This window comes from Rattus rattus, chromosome 8, assembly GCF_011064425.1.
Source record: "Rattus rattus isolate New Zealand chromosome 8, Rrattus_CSIRO_v1, whole genome shotgun sequence".
Classification (NCBI taxonomy): Eukaryota; Metazoa; Chordata; class Mammalia; order Rodentia; family Muridae; genus Rattus; species Rattus rattus.
The window spans coordinates 47,347,453-47,361,746 of record NC_046161.1 but is presented as its reverse complement, the minus strand read 5'-3'; the positions used below and the strand labels follow the sequence as shown (position 1 = coordinate 47,361,746).

General features: G+C 44.6%; 1 protein-coding gene across 3 annotated transcripts in view; it reads right to left on the bottom strand.

Moving 5' to 3' along the window:
* Positions 1-253: 253 nt before the first annotated feature.
* The window catches only part of Exph5 (exophilin 5), a 75,768-nt gene continuing 61,727 nt past the window's right edge, over positions 254-14,294 (bottom strand). For 2 of the 3 annotated variants that reach the window (XM_032909794.1, XM_032909795.1), the window contains 2 exons: positions 10,906-11,041; positions 254-6,163 (listed from right to left, as the gene is read on the bottom strand). In XM_032909794.1, coding sequence (XP_032765685.1) covers positions 996-6,163; positions 10,906-11,041 — 5,304 coding nt within the window. In that variant the 3' untranslated portion in view covers positions 254-995. Of the gene's footprint in view, positions 6,164-10,243; positions 10,438-10,905; positions 11,042-14,294 lie in introns of those variants that run through there. The other variant, XM_032909796.1, reaches the window with a different exon arrangement.

The following is a 14,294-nucleotide window of genomic DNA, read 5'->3' as shown; positions in this document are numbered from 1 at the left end:
AGAAAAGTTTACAAAGCCCAAGGCTGGGCTATAAATAAGGAAATGAGAAATGCACAGGCGGGGGTGGGGGGAGATGGGAAAAGTCAGTGTGGAGAGAGCAGCAATAACGCTGGCCCAATAAAGAACTGTCTGCTTGTTTCCATCTGTCAGCCATGTCTCTGTGGCCAAGCCACGCTGCTCGTGTCATCTGGGGTTCACCCAAGCATTAAGCGTGAAAACTTAGCCCTTAAAAATTCAGTTATAAATGAATGGGACTCACCCTTCATTTATAACCTAACGTGTCCTCAAATGTGTCCACTACAGAAGTGCAAGGATGCCCACACAACAGGGCATAACAGAGATGCCCGTGTGTCTTGTGGCTGGAGAGAACTCGGTGGCTAAGAGCACTTGCAGCTCCCGCAGAGGACCCAGCTGTGGCTCCCAGCGCCCATGTGACCCCTAACAACCATCTGCTCCTCCCATTCTGGGGGCTCCAATGTCCTCTTCTAGCCTCTGCAGACACTGCATAAACATATGCACACAGTGACAGCATTTTACCCCACTATTGCCTTCCCTATGTCATATTTTCATATCTTCAATTCAGGCTGTGGACAGAGAGAGGAAATTCAGTTTTGCATCTGTGCTGGGTAATGAACAAGTTTACAAGGTCGAACACGTCCCCAAACTATTAGAGGTGAGAGAAGTTATGATGAGGACAATTGTGCTAACATTGGAAAGTGGCTTAGAGATAAGGCTGGGGGAAGAGACAAAGGAAGGCAAAGTTCAAACACACCAGGAAAAACATAGCAGAAAAAACACACACACGCAACCCTTCAAGAACAGTGAGCACTGTCTTAGAATTCAGAAGGGAAAACAAATGGAACAGAAAAGATCTGGACACTACCCAAACCAGATCTCTTTGACCTGTCTATAATTATTGGACTAATTTCCACGGTAAGGTTTTGGTAAAAAGCAAAACGTGAAAGGGTTATACTGTGCAGTTTCTCACAAAAGTCTCATAGTTCTGACTCTTTATCATTTTCATCCAGGTAGTACTCATCATCTGTGGTGGTGTCTGTGTCCCAGTCTGAGTCCAGTGGGTCCACTGGGTCGTCCCTGTAGATATTAAGTGGTTCGCTCGGCAATAAGCCATCCTCTGGCGCCTGACCTTCAGGAGAATTTAGCAGCTCTGACTGTGCAGCATTAAGAACGTCATCCTTGAGGAAGCCAGGGTTCTTGAGGAAACTTGGCTTCCACAATCTTCCCTGTGTGAGTGAGCGCTTGACATTCTCCAAGAAAGCCAACTGCTGCTCTTTCCCAAAAATTCCATAGTCAATCGGCCTGGAAATGGATGAGGTGGACTTGGGACCTCGTGTCCTATTGTTATATGAAGACCAGCTTTCACTTTCGTAAGAGGCAGGAAGCTCAGAAAACGATTTGAATCTTCGACTGTACCTGCTGTTGGGGAAGGAGCCATCTTCGAGGGACAGTTGGCTCAGGGCATTGTCAATGGAAGTGTTTTCAGAGAAGTGGCGTCCCCTGGCTTTGGGAGGAGGGCTTTGCACGTTGAAGTTTCTTAAACTCTTTGACCTGTAGAGGGGTGGCTCGGGTTCCGAGTCTGGAGATGGGGCACTCGTGTGCCGCAACAGCTGACAGTGGGAGCTCACTGTAGGTTTCTGTGTAGGCTCTAGGGGGGAAGGAGGACTTAACCTCCGCTGACGGCCGGAGCTTTTCTCCAAGGGGCTGGCTGGGGCTACCAACTCTCCTACAATCTGTGCTTTAGAGTCCTCGCTCTTTGGGGGTGTTTCTAAGACACCGTGTGACCCATTCAGATGCGGTTGCAAAACGTTAGCAGACTTTTGACTGCGGGACTGACCAGGAGGTCCAGGGCTAGATACTGTGGCCGCCTGGAGAAGGCTCTCAGATTTGTCCACGTTCCTCACGCTGCTTTCGTCTGTGGGCTCTGAGGGTTTTACAGTAGGTTCAGGGGACAGTGGGTTGCCCTCTGGTCTACAAAGAGATAGCCTCCTAAAGCCAGATCCGCTTTCACTTCGGGAGAAGATTGTAGCTACATGTTTTCTGGAACTTAAATCCTTAGCTGGGATCTTTTTGCTTGCATTAGATATGGCTGCCAATCTGTGTTTACCTGAGTATCTGTCTCTTGTTTCTAGGTCATCGGTGTTGGTTTTATTTTTAAGATTTCCTCCAGGAAGTAAAGTTTGATCCTGTGACAACATTTGTTCTCCATCTTCAACCTTCCTCATCTCTGCTGTATTCATTTCCTGACTTTCTGCCTGCCTGGGTTCCGACGGCAGACCTGCTCCCCCAGTCTGAGCGTCTTCAGCAAGCTGCCGCTTATGCAATGCTGGCCTTAGAGCAAAGGCTTGGCTCTCTGAGTCAGGGAGCATTTTGTCGGTCAGGTTTTGGCAGTCTGGCCCAGTTGTCCCACTGGTTTCCCTAGGCTGTGACCTACTAGAACGGTCACCTACAGCTGCAGCCACGTGATCTCTCCGAGCATACCATCCATTTCCTGTTGAGAGAGTGGTCAAGCCACGGGCACACCTTCCTGAATCTCTCCTAGTTTGGGAATTTTCAACATTACCTTCTGAGTGGGATGGGAGACCAGAGGGATCACTGCTTCCTCCTTTCGAAGGCTGTTGATGACTCTTGGTCTTTTCTTCTCCAGCACCTTTTTCCTGAAGCAGTGATGGGGTCTGCAGGATTTGTCTTACCAGTTCCTTCCCTCTTTTCCCCCAGTTTAGCGAATCATCTACAGTTGTCTTAGGTACATTACTTGGGGAAATCGCTTCGATTTTAGGCTCTTTTCTAGGAAGAGAAACATCTGGTCCCACAGAAGCCATTTCCTCTAGTGTAGATTTGGAAGCCTCCCTGTCTGGCAACTGGGAGACAGTCTCACTCTCAGGGCTGTCAACCTGCATCCTTAGGTCTTGTGGTGGAGGTGTTACTGAGAGCATCTGTGTAGGACAATTCAGCTCACCGATTTCTAAAGCATTAGGAGACCCTTTAGTCTCTTCCTGAAAAGCATCTCTAAGGGAACCGGCACCCTGGGCATACTGCTGAAGGAGGCTGCAGAACTTTTTGCTGGGTTTCCTGGGTAGAGTATAATATATTGAAACCACCTCAAGACACTTTATGTTCTCTTCATCACCAGAGACAGAAAACATGCTAGTTGTCTTAAACTTGTGCAACGCCTTCCCACTCTCTCTTCCTGATCCAACAGCACAAAAAGGTTCAGGGTTTTTGTTTAAAACGGTAAACGAGCTCATTCTGGGGGCTGGAGGCTCACTCTTCTTCCCCGTGTGTTCTTGAACGAGTTCCTTTTCGAAGAAAGCGCTCTCTCTAAATGATGAGTCATCTTCCAGAGAGTTGAAGATTCTCCCTCCAGGCCTGGGTATTACAGTCCCCATGTCCAGGACTGGGGACTTTTCAGCCAAGGTACACGTCTCCCCTGAAGGACATGATACCGCCCTCTGGATGAGGAAAGGGAGTGGCCCTTTCCTAACCGAGGCCGATCTAATGGCTTTCATATCTGTCATCCTCTTGGTGGCTTTGGGTGTCCCCATGACTGAATTTGCAGCATCACTCACTGACTTGTCAGATGTGCTCTCTCCAGTGGGAACATCCGCTTTATTTTTTATTTGGAACGGAAGTGGCCCATTCCTAACTGAAGCAGCCTTACTTTCCCGCTGTCCGCTGTGTAGGAGAAAGCTGGCGGGTTTTCTTGGCAGGGTGCAGTAGACTGTGTTGAGCTCAGGAGATTTGCTGCTGCTTTGGTCCTCAGCACAGCCATGGCCTTCTCTTGTGGGTGCCTCTCTACTCTCTGTCTTGGTTAGTTTCTCGATGCAGGATACACGGCGCCTTACTCTTCCCTTCCCCCTCCCGTTCCTGAGGGGAGAGTATGGGTGGCAGTGAATGGCATCATGCAGAAGTGCAGGCCCATCGTGACTCTCTTGCTTGTCCGTAGAACTGACAGCCAGCTGACTACTTTGGCTTTTGGTAGCTTTTTCTTCTCTTTGTTCTTGGCCTGAATCCTGGTCTGAAAGGCTCCTGGAGAACACTGCAGTGGAAGGCACCAGCAGAGCATTAAAGAAAGAATCTTGGGGTGCATCTGATGACACATGTAAGGGATCTCGTGAGACGCTGTGCCCAGCGGCCAGCTTGCTGCCATCGGTGGAATGAGTGGAAGGACCTTGCTGTCGCCCAAGATCTAAAATAGTCTCCTCTGGAGGCTGTGAATTTTGGTTAGTGATGGGTTCAAAGCACCAATGGCTATTTTTAATGGTGCTTGAACTGTCTTCATCACCTCCGGTTTTCTGGTGACAACCTTGATTTGGGCTGGGAAGAGATGTGGGTGTTCCACTTTCTTGGATGAAAGGCAGAGAAGCTGCTGAGTCAAGTCTCCTGTCCCCAGAAAAACATTTACTTTTGCTCAGTTCATCGCTTTGATCTCTTTGTGTTGTATGAACTTGGGAAGCACCTTTCCTGGAAAAGACCCTGGGTGATCTTCTGGAATGTTCTGTGGCAGGTGCATTAAAACCATACCTGTCATTTGGGGTTGAGTCCTGGGAGGGGGCATTTTGAAAATCAGGTACGTCATTAGAGATCACTGTCCGTGAAACAGACTGGGGTAACCCAGTTGGCCTGTTCTTCTGTTCCATCTTGTTCAGCTGTTCATCCTCTGAAATAGACACATCCATGTCTTTCTCACTGTTCGTTTCTGTGACTGGGACGTTGGGCTGGGTTTCAGTAAGAGACGGTGATTCAGCAGAATGGCTACACGCCACAGGAACGTCTACACAGTTTCTTATTGGAAGCGAGTCTGGTTTATTGGGGATTACTTTCTGCAAAGTAGCTGTGGAATTCTGGAAGCTGGAACTCCGAGACTCCCTTCTGTGATCGGGACTCAGGGGGAAGGGAGTTCTGAATGAAGAAACTGGATTCTGAGCCTTGCCAAACAAACGAGGGTCCTCATGTGCAGCCTCTTCAACAGGGAAGTAACCCTGCTGAGAGTCCAGCCCAGACGACTGGACGGGGCAGCTTGAGTCAGCTACAGAAAACCCATCCGGTGTGACCAAATGGGGTGGAAACTGGTTCTCACTAACTTGTGAGGTGTCCATGTTCTCCAGTGGGCATGTTTGAAGGTCAGATCGCCAGCAATGTGCATCTTCTTGACCTCTGAAAACGTATGTTCCACAGCCGGGAGAACGTGGCCTCCAGTGCTGAGAAGGGACATGATGGCTGTAAGCAGATGGCACCCTGTTTGCGTCAACAGAAATCATCTCAAAGTCCTTGTCAGAACAAGGGAATGGCTTCCTGCTCTGGGGAAAGTCAGACCAGGAAGAATGTTCTTCCTGTCGGCTCCAAAAAGAATTCTGTCCAAATCTCTGTTCTCTGCTCTGTCTGAAGGTACTGCTAAAGAAAGACCTTGCAAACGGGTTGTTCTGACGGTAGAATGGCATATTCTCTGAGTTCTCCAACGCGTCAGGACTCATTGCGTTATCCACGGGGACATTAAAAGGGTAGCTTTGGTAGGCGTTCTGTGAATGGCACACCTCATACCTCCTATTTTCCTGAAAGTACCTAGGAGACACATATTGCTCGGCAGGGTCAATGTCCATGGGTGCTGGTATCCCCAGGGACTCTTCCTGATCCTGCCTGTGTCTAGAAGCATCTGGCCTATTCCATATGATGGATGATAAAGGAGTCCTTTTGGGGCTTTGCTGGTGTCTCACTGGCGTAAAACTAGTCTTGTTTTGAGTGTCGGCTGGGAAGTGTAAACTCCTTGCAGTGAAACGCCCTGCGACAGGTGAGGCTGATCTCTGCCGGCTGTCGAAGCACAGAGATGCGCTACCAAATGCATTCTTTAGCGTGAAGTCTTCCTTCAAGACCCTGGGCTCCCTGGTCCTATACATATCATAAATTGTCTTGGTCCTAGGAGAAAAGGTTTTAAAGCCTTCTCTAGGGGTCCCAGGTCTTAGGATGTCATAGATAGACATATTGGAAGTTTCGCTGTGGTAGTTTTGGTGCCTTCCTGTGCCATGACCTTGCCTGGTCCTGTGAGACAGCTTGAACTGTGTTCTTGACCCATAGTTGAATGGAATTCTGGCATTCATCGAGCCTGCAGATTGTTCCTCAGCCAGCTTGCTGTCCAAGTCATCTAAAACTAAAGGAGAAGGTGAATTAGTTTTGTTTTGTTTTGTTTTGTTTTTCGGAGCTGGGGACCGAACCCAGGGCCTTGCGCTTGCTAGGCAAGCGCTCTACCACTGAGCTAAATCCCCAACCCCCGGTGAATTAGTTTTTGTATATGATTTTGTAGTTTTATAACAATTGGCTGTCATTAAAATCCCCTTCTGAGACTCATATTTTGTTATTATAAATGTAACATTAATCTTTTTTTTTCCATTTTGGTTTTTTCAAGACAGGGTTTCTCTGTGTAGCCTGGCTGTTCTGGAACCCACTCTGTAGACCAGGCTGGCCTCAAACTCAGATCTGTCTGTCTCTGCCACTCAGCTGCTAGGATTAAAGGAGTGTGCCTGGCTGGTATGACATGAATCTTGACTATGTTTAAATGATAACATGATAACATGATTTAACATGATAACATGATTTAACATGATTTAACATGATAACATGACTTTTACAAGACTGTAATGCAATTTTCTTTCTTTTCTCATCATATCTTTAAGGCTATAAAGCTCTATTCTGGGGCAAGGAGATGACTCAGTCAGTAAAATGTTTGCTGTACAAGCATGAAGACCTGGACTCACTCCCCAGAAAGAAGCCAGAAGAGAGCCATGAGTTTGCAGTCTCGGCAGTGGGGGAGCGGAGAGCAGACAAGTGGGAGCAGACGCGCAACCTTGGAGGTTGCTGGCCAGCCACCCAAGCCTAAATGGAATCTCTTGATTCCAGGAAGACCTCGGCTCAAACAACAAGATAGAGATCAGAGTGTCAGCTCAGTCAGTCAGATTGATGCTACATAAACAGGAACACTTGAATTTAGATCCTGAGTACCCATGTAAAAGGCTAGGTGTGGTGACCTGGACCTGTAATCCTATCACCAGGGAGGCAGAGATAAGGGATTCCTGTAATTCAGTAGACAACCAGTCTAGCCAAATTGGTGAGCTCCAGGTTCAGAGAGAGAGATACCAGCCACAAAAAATAAGGCAGAAGTTGGGATGATGGCTCAGCAGTCATGCCAGCCTGATGACCTCAATCCCTAGAACCCATAGAAACAAGCTGGGTATGGTGGCTTTCATCCCCAGGACTCCTACAGCAAGAGGGGAAGTGGAGACGAGAGTAGGTAAGAGCTCTTGTCAGCTGGCCGCCATGGAAGATACTGCACAGTGAGAGCAACCCTGCTTTATAAGGTGGGAGGTGGCAAAAGACTCCTGAGAGTTGACCTTTGACCTCATGAGCACCACGGCACACTCACGTCTATACTCGTGCACACACACACACACACACACACACACACACACATATATATATATTATATAGAAAATAATTTCTGAAAGGTAGAGAGCTCAGTGAGTCAATGTGGCAGTTTAAATGAAAATGGCCCCCATAGGCCTCCAGGGAGGCACTATTAGGAGGTGTGGCTTTGTTGGAGGAAGTGTGTCACTAGGGGTGAGCTTTGTGCACTCTCATGTGTACCCCACAGACACAAACAAGCACACACACCACTCATACATACCATACATACAATCATACATACATACATGAATAAAATGGTAGAGAGCCAATTAGAAGACACTCAATAATGATCTCTGGCCACCACACACACAATAACTCACTCACATGCTCACCCACACATATATGAACACATACACACAAACACAAGGTGAAAATCTCCTGAGTATGGCCTCCACATGCAAATGAACACACACACACACACACACACACACTCACAAACACAAACACATACATTTGCCTTCACACAAACCTTCACACACACACACACATGTGTGCATACATACACACAAAGTTACATTTTTCCTAATCAGTTTTAACCAGGTCCTCTCTGTGTATCTAAGGTCTGTTTACTCTGCGCGACATGGACTAATAACAGAAGAGAATAATGTAGATCGCAATGTGTGCCATTGAAGAGTAGGCGAGCCGAGGATTATTAATTCACGTCTCTCCTTTCATCACAAGGTTACGGTAATAGTTCAACCTTTATTCACATCATGAGACTGTAATACAAATAAGTCTGTGCACGGTATGCGATTTCTCAGCTATTCTGTTCAGAAAATAGCATTACAGACAAAAGCAGTACCATTTAATGTATAAACACTTAGTTGGACAAATTTGGATGATATGCGGAATTTAAAGTTCTATACAATATTATCAGATGATATGTTAACTATAGACTTATTTTTCAAGAAAAATACTGTAATATAGCACTTCCCATGTGCCAGGCACAGAACATTAACTAGTAAATACGTATATAAACTTTACAGGGATGGCACTTTTACTATTTTTGTTTTATAAGTGAAGATACTGAAGAAATCAAGATAAGGCCCTGGTCACTTAGTGCAGGGATTCGGACCCAGACACTGTCTCCTGGGTCTCATTATACAACGGCTTGAGCCACTCAATCGATGTACAGCTTTTTTAGGAGGGAAAGCTGCTGTTGTGAACCAGTGCTGACATTTATCTTATGAGCAAAGTCTCCGAGAGGGGGCTATCCAACCAGGGCCCAGTGATCTCCTTACAACATGAAGGATGGAGGCCAATCTCAGACCCAGGGTACCAAAAGTACCTTAGTCTGCAACTTTAGATAAGCCACCATTCATCATTCAAGTTGCTGCTAGCTGAGAGAGCAAAGCAAGAGCAATGCACCTTGCAAGCTGATGGGAGACCAAAACAGAAACAATGTATCTTGCAAGCTGATGGGAGACCAAAACCGGAGCAATGTTTCTTGCAGGTTGAGGGTTCTGTTTGCAGTTAAGATAGTTAAGAATAGGTTCCTGGTTGTCCTGTGTTAAATTCTTTCAAGTTAAGGTATCTATCTGTAAGAAGTTCTTGTCTGTCCTGTGCGGGTTAAGGTTTCTGTTTGTCCTGTGTTAAGTCCTAGCAAGTTAAGGTTTCTATTTGTAGTTAATAGTCCCTGTTTCTTAGATCTCACGTAAACTGCTTGCAACCCCATTCACACAATGTACATCCTTACCCATGATCCTTCTCTTTCATTGTATATTTCTAACAGTGTATAACAGCTCTCTCTCACCTCTGAATACCTTATCTCTCCTATAAAAGGGACTTCAAGAGGCCATCAAAGGCTGCTTTCTTGGGGTAAAACAGCTGGCTGACCTGTCCCAAGTACACCTCAAAATACAGCTTGCTTTAATTGCACGGTCATGAATTTGGTCTTTTTGAAATTTTCAGGCTTAACACTAGCATTGTTTTGCATTGTATTTAATCATAGAAAACATTTTCCTCCATTAAACTATTATAACTGCACTCTCTTTAAGGTATTTAGATTTTTCCTAAGACTTTTCCTTATAACAGACATATCAGTGTAGATATTTTATGTGCATTTATTGGTGAAATACTCCCTAATAAAAATCAGGAAAGAGAAATAAGTATTATTCAAAGTGCTGACAGAAATCTTTCCTTGGGTTAACGACCCACTTTAGTTATATTACTTGCTAGTTAGTGGTTTGTTTTTTTTTTTTTTAAACTAATGAATCGTGGAAAGCAGAGCATGTCAGCATCCGAGTACATACAGTGTCATATAGGGACGTACAAGCAATGTGCCAGTCACATCTGGGCAGGCACTAAAGGCATCTTTTCCCTTTTGCTCTCTGTAAGTCTCCTGAGCTGACAACTCCAGCAACAGCTTATCTTGATCACTAAGATCACATGAGGAAGGGATTCTCAATGAAAAGCCACTTGATTTCTAGTCACTGAAACAATCCACAATAAAATTACCAAACTATGCCAGATTATAAGGGAGGGAAAAAAGATAAAAATAAAAGAAAACTCTACAGACTTAATGAAATCTGTCTTTAAAACGAATGGTAAAAATCTATCTTTGAGCTGTCTATGCCCCTCTACATATTAAAGCCCATGTTAACTACAAAACAAAACACATATAGAATAGAAAACACACAAGAGATCATGGACACCTGGACTCTTACCCATAACAAAATTCACCGACTCAAAGATGTTCAGAATGTCACATTAATGGGGCTGCCTTTCTTACTACTCAAGAGGCCAGAGAAATCAGTGCTCTGTCTTCTACCTTATTTTCAGAGATGTATGCCGGAATCATTCCTCTTCAAACAAAAGCTTCATTTGGATTAGGTTTTCCCCAGGTCCCTGTCCATCTTGCCCCAGGGTGTTCCTAGACAGATCCGAGCCTGCGCTCTCGTGAGTGACTACCACTGGTTCCACTTCACTGCAAGCTGAATAGGTCTCCTCACAGTAAAGCTGTTGAGTGGCCACGGACTTAACTCTCCTAGTGGCCAGGCCAATTGTGATCCAGAATAGCACATGGAAGTTGAACTATGGCATCAATTATAAGATTCCTGTATATTATGTACTTCTGGAATCTAAGTCAGTTCAGCGAATGGTTTAATGACTGCAAGATTTTATCACAATGCGTTTATGCCCTAATCAGGAACAGACTTTGAAGAGCAAGCTTTATAGATGCATTTCTTTGTAACCCAAGGTAAAATATTAAACATTATTACCAGCCCATAGGTCTGTCATTCTTTGATCTCAGATTATTGGCTTAGATTTATATGTAACCATAAGATTCAAGATCTGGGTTTATCCTCCTCAGATGAAGGAAGTGAGTTCAGGCTTTGATTTGTTAAGAGCGTGTAGTACAAACTACAGTTAGTATTTGCCTCCCTTTATTTCCCTCCCGGAGTTCCCAGGCAGAGCTGGTGCAGAGCTTACCTTGGAAAAACTCCCTCTCCAGCAGGGAAGTGTCCCAGGGTGGGGGCATGCCGCTCTCCTCCCTCATGATGGCTGCCTTAGGAACAAACACACTGGCGACGGGTTGACTCCCAACAGGTGAAGTATACAGTTTTGCCTGTCAATTTTAAAACAACGACAACAACAAAAAAGATCAGTTTACATCTTCTCTAGCTAAAATACTCATGTGTTCTCCCAAAATGTCAAAGGTTCTAGCTTAAGAATTTTATGTATGTGAGTCCACTGTAGCTGTCCTCAGACACACCAGAAGAGGGCATCAGATCCCATTACAGATGGATGTGGGTCACCATGTGGTTGCTGGGAATTGAACTCAGGACCTTTGGAAGAGCAGTCAGTGCTCTTAACCACTGAGCCATCTCTCCAGCTAGCTTAAGAATTACTGATCAATTTTCTCAACATTAGTTTCTCTGTTTACTGTTTCCTTATTTTTGCTGTTTACAGTGGACCATGAACACCTACACAAAGCCTCATATGCATACTTCCATATCTATCTATCTATCTATCTATCTATCTATCTGTCTGTCTGTCTGTCTGTCTGTCTGTCTGTCTGTCTATCTATCTATCTATCATCTATCTATATCTATCCACACACACATAACCCTACACACATTTTCATATGCATGTTCCCTTATACACATCCTCATCTCATCTTCACATTCCCCTACATATGCCAACCTAGGCATACCCTCAATTTACACATGCTCCTATGCACACTCATGTACATTCCCCTATATATACCTTCACACACACAGACACATACACACACACACAGACACACACACACACAGACACACACACACACATTCTTATGTACAAGCCCTTACACATAATTCAATGTATGTTAATTCTTATAATAACAATGTTCAGGGAGACGCTGCGACTCTTTCAGAATTAAACAGGCCTTATGGTAGAAGAGAGTTTCCTGGCAATCAGAAAGTTAGCCTTTCTCAAGTTGGGAATATTGTTTACATGGTGCTAATAGCTAGGACTTTGGATTTCCTGACTTTGCATTTTCTATTAAGAGTATCTTAGCAGCTATCCAGGTGAACCTTGAGTTTTGTGAGCTCAGAGGGCTTCAAAAAGGAGAGTGTTTCTATCTAGAGGTCATTCTGATTGATAGAACAGAGAAGAAACACAAGGAGGGTGATCAAATACATGTGACATGAATACAAAAGGGAGGAGAGGGACCAGAGGGCAGAGGCAAGGAGAGGACAGGAAAAATAAACTAGTGGACACGTCATAGCAGAGCCTAGCACACTTATGAAGACTTTGAAAGCAAGTTATGGGTTGGGGATTTAGCTCAGTGGTAGAGTGCCCTGGGTTTGGTCCCAAGCTCAAAAAAAAAAAAATTACATTTTTGAGGAGGAAGAGGAGAGAACCCTCACACACACCACTGTGAGTAGATTTAATAATTCTGAAACAAAGCACTGAGAGGTAAGATCTTGCATATCTTTTAAAACTACTATTATTTTTAAAGGATTTAGGAGGCAGATATAAAACTGAAGTTGTATTCTGTTAAAAACAAATCCTAGCAAGTGTTCATGTTGATATCAAACTCAATCACTGTCATACTTTCAAGCTCGAGTTGGTTTATAACCTTGGGGGGGATTACCGTCTTCCCTTTACAGTGCCACAACTCCTCCTGTATACCTTTTGTCCAACTGGCTGTCAGTCCTGCCTCATGCCTCGGCTCACCCTGCCAGGGTTTGACTCCTGAGCAAGACTGGCACCTCTGGTCCTTTCCCCTTTATTTGTAGGTCACTTTGCTACCCAGTCTTGTCTGTGCCTTTGAGTACTTGGCTCCCTAGTGTCTCCCTTCTACCTCATATCACATCTTATCTATAAAGTCAGAGGCCAGAGGTCTAACCTTGCCAAGGCCCTGGCTAAGAGTCCAGATCCCTTTATACCCCCCACACCTCCCTTGTTTGCCCACAGAAGCCTGCCCAGATTTCATTGACTTGTGTTTGTAGCCCTATGGGCATAAGCGAATACTCACAAAGGGGGCTTATCAATGAAGAAACAATATTCCCATGATCATTTATTCATTGTTGAATATAATCTGTCACACAAATATAAAAATCTAAGGTAAACAAATAAAACTTTGATTATAGATACCCATTAGAGATATGAAAACTGAGAGTTAATCACTTGAAAAAATTGTTTAAAGTTAGTTCTTTTATCCTTGGACTACGAAGAGGCTTCTCTTCCACACTCTTCAGTTCTCTTCTGTTTTCTACTTTTGTTTTGTTGTTTTAATACAGGATCTTACTTTGTAGCCCAGGCTGTCTTGGACCTCCTAGGTAGCCCACCAGACTGACCTCACTATCACAGCAAATTTTCCTGTCTCAGTCTACAACACTGGCTCATTTCTCCATTTTATTAACAACTTGCTATAGATGCTATAAAATCCATCATTCCAAAATCTGTAGTTTTGGTAGTTGGTTCAGAAAGAACTTACTAGATAAAAGTCACCAATCATGATTCTCTCTGTCTACCTGCCTGCCTGCTTGTCTGTCTCTGTCTCTCTCTCTGTCTCTCTCTCTGTCTCTCTCTCTCTCTCTCTCTCTCTGTTTTTTTGAGATAGGGTTTCTCTGTGTAGCCCTGGCTACCCTGGAACTCCCTCTGTAAACCAGGCAGGACTTGAAATTGCAGAGATCTACCTGCCTCTGCCTCCTGAGTGCTGGGATTTAGTTAAAGGCATGTGTCCCCACTGGGCTGCACTTAACACCCAAACACCCTTCAGATTTCCTCCATGCACACCAGAGTAAATGCCTGTGGCCTCCTCCTGAATCACAATTTTGCATAGAAAACATTTATAATGAAATGAAAAATTCATGCATTGAGGGACCAAGTGAGAGATGAATATCTGTAGGTTGAAAGGTCCCTCTATCTAGGGACCCAGGCTCTCTTAAGACCAATCCTATACACCCAACATATCCAGGATGCTTCTGACACAGAGCTATGTGAACCGAATGGCTAACAACAACAAACAAACAAACAAAAACCAAACATGACTTTACTAACATGCAACTTTAGCTCTACAGCTGGTCTGGGGCTGGTACCAGGCGTAAAGACCGAGCATTACCACTGCTCTATGGACTCTTTTATTTAAGCAGCATGTGAGCTATGATCAGGAGTTGTTTTCTTACCAGAAGCAAGTTAATGCAGATTATTAAAGTTGTTATGTTAAAGACTTTGAGTATTTTATCAATCCCAGGAAGTTGGTATTTATATCATCCCCACCTTCAGGAAACTAAAGTTTCAAGAGGCCAGGCCATTTGCTTAGACCCCACTGGAAGTGGAGAGAGGATTCATCCTCAGGATGTTGGATTTTAGAACTCATACTGAAT